The 4,480-nt window shown below is 43.6% G+C and overlaps 1 protein-coding gene across 1 annotated transcript in view; it reads left to right on the top strand.

Moving 5' to 3' along the window:
* RAD54B (RAD54 homolog B (S. cerevisiae)) overlaps positions 1–4,480 on the top strand; it is a 190,549-nt gene that overhangs the window by 135,412 nt on the left and 50,657 nt on the right. The window contains exons 6-7 of the mRNA XM_019527934.1: positions 1,525–1,687; positions 2,206–2,431. Of these exons, the coding sequence (XP_019383479.1) occupies positions 1,525–1,687; positions 2,206–2,431 (389 nt within the window). The remainder of the gene's footprint in view (positions 1–1,524; positions 1,688–2,205; positions 2,432–4,480) is intronic.

Raw genomic sequence — 4,480 nt, 5'->3', positions numbered from 1 at the left:
TGTCCCTACTGATAGAGCAGAAGATATCCTCTTCATAGTTATAAACCTGAATATTTTGTTGGAAGGATTACTGCTTAAGTAGGCCACTGTTTAATAAATCAGGGGTGCTCAACCTCTGGCCTGTGGACCAAATGTGGCCCACAGAGCCTTTGTATCTGGCCCAGGGAGCTCCCCAAAGGTCAGAAAATTTGGTGGTGGGGGAGTAGTGGCAAGTTAATACTGCCGCCCCTCTGCCACTGCCAGATTCCCAAGACCTGCATAGCTGGATTGGTGTTGGGCCTTGCCCTTCCACCCAAACAACTACATAGAGCCTGAGCCATGTCCCCTTGCCCATCCCACCCGCGGGGCTGGGCCATGCCCCTTTTACACTGTATAGCTGCATCAGGGCCAGGCCAGGATATGTAGACTTGGAAAAAGCAGCCAAGTGTGTAGATGTTGTATTAACACTCCGCTTCCCCACCACGTGACTGGATCAGGCTCCGCCTTGCTGCTCCACATGCCAGAATGGCCCCCTTGACAATATGGCCTGCAGACAGAATAAGCATTGTCCATCCAGCCTGAGGGTGGGGGAAAGGTTTGGCACCACTGGTTTATAACTTTCTTTCAGTGACTCTCTTATAGCCTCCTTTGGTTCATGCTACATATTCAGTCAAGTAGTAATCTAAAATAGAATAGTGGAGTGGTATGTTATGTAAAAAATTATTTCAAACCTTGTCAGTGTGTTGCATTTCATATTCAGTAAATTTGTAAAACACTTTGGAATCCTTTAAGGTGTAAAGTTTTTTATTATTTACAGAATTACACCCGGGTCTCTCTTCGTACAAATTCATTCTGTGCGAATTCACTTATATGCGACAACCTTATTTATACCAGAAATTCACTTTGTGCAAGAAAAATCCGATCTTATGCGAAGTCGGTTGGCAATGAGCCCCGCTGTTTCCCGCTACCCTGCCCCGGGTGCCTCCGTAGCCCGGCAGGCATGACCTGGTGCAGCAGGAAGCTTGTAGCCTCTGCATGCAGCCCCACTGTTCCAAGCCACACCAGATCGCACCTGCTGGGCTGAAGAGGCACCCGGGGAAGGGAAGCAGGGCAGAGCCAGGAGCAGCGAGCAGCCAGCATTCCTTACTGCCCTGCTTCCCTCCCCTGGGTGCCTCTCCACCCCGCCCCGCACTGCGCTGGCGATGCACCCCCTGTGCATGCTGCTCCTTGCAGCGTGGAGCTCACAGCCTCTCCCTGCAGCAGTTATTGTATTGTGTGAATTTGTCATGGTTGCGGGGGGGAAGGGGGGAGAGTAGAGTGAGGCTGATATGTTACATGTAATAATGGATTCACTTTATGCAAATTTACTTTATAATGGTTTTTTTGGAATGCAGCCCTCGCATAGAGGGACCCGAGTGTATCATGATATTCATGTGTAACAAAGCAGCTCTAATTTTTCCTTATATAGGAAAAACAATATATTATGTTTAGGAAGTAGAAACACATGATCTGTTACAACATCTTTTGTATGTTTTGAACTTTAAGATTCGTTAGTTATGCCACGTCCAAACCCAAGTCACCAACAGATGTTCAATAAGGCTGGTTTACCTGTGATTGATGTAGTTGTGGATCCTTACATTGTAAATCATCTTCGACCACACCAGAAAGAAGGGATTGTATTTCTGTATGAATGTGTAATGGGAATGAGGTAGGATATTTGTTTTCATTTTAATTGTCTTAACTTTTAGTTTTGTTTGAAGCAAACACACAAAAACTTAGGAGCATTTTGTATATCCATGTTACATGTGAAAGACCTGAATATTTTTTTAACTTTAATATCTCCTGACCAAAGGCAAAGTGCACTGTTTCTTGATACTTCAGAAATTTACAGAGAGGAATAAGCATAGCTTTATACATCATCTGCTGAAAAACTACTATTTTTGTTTTCTACATTTTTATCTCATCCTTTTTTATTTAAAGCTTCTTAAAGTATGTGTTAAGGTAAACTAAAATAAACATTTTGAAAGTTTGATATGCAAGTTTAGTAATGAACATGAGTTTTATATAAGCAAAAAGAATCTCTTTGGTTTAACTGAATAAAAAGTACAACTGATTGTAGTAAAAATAAATATTTGTATATACCTAAAAACAGATTCCCAAAACCCGATTACAGATAATTATAGGATTTACTTTAAAGTCTTACTACAGTGTGATTATTTCTTACAGAGTTAGTGACAGGTTTGGAGCCATTCTTGCTGATGAAATGGGTTTAGGAAAAACATTGCAGTGTATTTCATTAGTCTGGACTCTCCTGCGTCAGGGGCTTTATGGATGCAAACCTATAATAAAGCGTGTCTTAATTGTCACTCCTGGGAGTCTGGTAAAGAACTGGAAATATGAATTTCAAAAGTGGCTGGGAAGTGAAAGGATAAAAGTCTTTCCGGTTGATCAGGTGAGATTTATATTGAAAACGGAATCGGGTAAAATTCAATTCAGCATTGAGGATTCATGAAAATAAAGTTTCTATTTAAACAGAAGATTTAATGTTAATATTTTGTAATGAAATAAAATATTCCAGTTAAACTTCCTTCTTCAAATGCTAGTTTATAAGTACATGTCCTTTATACATTTGAGCTCAGAAGCTTTTAATTAGTAGCTTCTGTACTACATACTTGTATCCTGCCTCTCCTCTCTCTTTGCACTATGAGCATAAAGCATTGTGTGCACTCCATGCTTCAGTCCACTTGGAAGATAAGCCATACAAGGAGAGGTTGAAGGAAACAGGCATGTTCAGCTTGTGGGAAAGGTGCTTTAAAAAGGGAGATGATAAGTCTTCAAATACCTGAAGGGCTGACATCAAGAAGAGGGAAAATACCTTTTCTGTCTTGCTGCACAGAGTAGAACATGGACCAATGGCTGGAAGTTGCAGCAAAGTTAGGTTTAGATGGTATATTAGGAAAAACATGTTCACTGTTAGAGCTGTGAGGCATTGGAATAGATTGCCTGGGGAAGTTGTGGAATCTTCATCAGTGGAGGTGGTCAAGAAAAGGTTGGATAGACAGTGAGTGGTCAGGGATCTAGGTGTAGCTATGACTATGTTCTACTATGGGTATTTCTTATGCTTCTGGGCTTCTTCTGGGCTTTGCTGGTTGCTGCATGGGGCCAGGAGGGATTTTTTTCTCCTCCTGCTGCTACATGTCAGGAGTTTTTATAAGCCTTCCTCAGAAGCACATGGGGTGCTGGCTGCAGTGAAGGCTGGGGATTTTGACAGAGGTGTAACCATGCTTCTGCTGGGACTTAAATGCAGAGGTTCCTGGCTGGGGGGTATTGTCCCTTTGCTCAGAGCCAGACTGATAACTATATTTGGGCTCAGAAAGGGATTTTATCCTATGGTGGACTTTGGCTGTTTTTACCTTCTTCTGTAAGCGGCCCTCTCCTGGGATCTCTAGAGCATATTTTAACAATCTTTGCAGCGGCAGGATGTTGGCTGTTGTTGTCCCCTTGCTTTACCTGTGGAAGATCAGGGTGTTATGTTCTGGGTTTTGTGACAGGGTTGACTGTGTAGTTTTGCTAGGAGGTTAGACAATGGATTTGCATTGGATAGTTTGAATAGGGATGATCCTACCTCAGGGCAGGAGATTTAACTAGATGACTGATAGGGACTCCCTCCCTTCCCAAAAGGGGTAGGTGAGTAACTCACAAGTCACACACCAAGTAAAACCCAAGTGCCACTCTTTATTATGAGGAAAAATCAATAACACACACAGAAATCATTACAACAAGCCTCTGGCGAATCATCTTTCTGATGCCCGGCCACATGCCGGATGGCCACTTTGATTTGATCCTTCATTCTCCAAACTGGCCTACCTTTCATGTGCCATCCAGCCTTCTCCCAATAGGGAATCCACTCACTAGCCCCATTCGTGCATACCCAACTATCAGTGTATACCCTCACTTCTTTCCAACCCTGCTTGATCCCATAAGCAATTGCTTTTTCATAGATTAAATTCATAGATTAAAGGTCAGAAGGGACCTAGTAGATCTTCTAGCCCGACCCCCAGCTTCTTCCACTGCCTTCAATTCTGCGAACTGGGCGCTCCCCTTTAAGTCCCCCTTCCCATATTCCTCCGAGAAAGGGCAGTACCAGGCCCAAGTTGCTACTGGGCCTTCAGCTGCCTCATCAGTAAACAGAGCATGGGGGTTGGCCAGATCGAAACTGTCAGGACATTTTATGGGGTTTATGATCTCCCCATCTGTAGGGGTCTCTAACCATGGGAGTACTGGCTTTTTTAGCATGCTCCCCGCCTCCCAATGCAGGTATCCTGCCAACTGCAAACTCCACTTCAGCCATCGGGTTTGATGTGGAGATCCCGCAGGTGGGCCTTTCTTTAAAGCCACCAAAATCCCAGGCCGTGTTCGAATCCGGAAGGGAGCATCTCCTACCAAAGTCTCTCCCTTCTCCTATCCAAAAACCACTGCCAACATTTCTTTCTGCAAAGGT

The sequence above is a fragment of the Gavialis gangeticus genome, unplaced genomic scaffold (assembly GCF_001723915.1).
Source record: "Gavialis gangeticus isolate Ggan-Ray unplaced genomic scaffold, GavGan_comp1, whole genome shotgun sequence".
NCBI classification, from domain to species: domain Eukaryota; kingdom Metazoa; phylum Chordata; order Crocodylia; family Gavialidae; genus Gavialis; species Gavialis gangeticus.
This window is presented reverse-complemented; position numbering and strand designations above follow the sequence as displayed.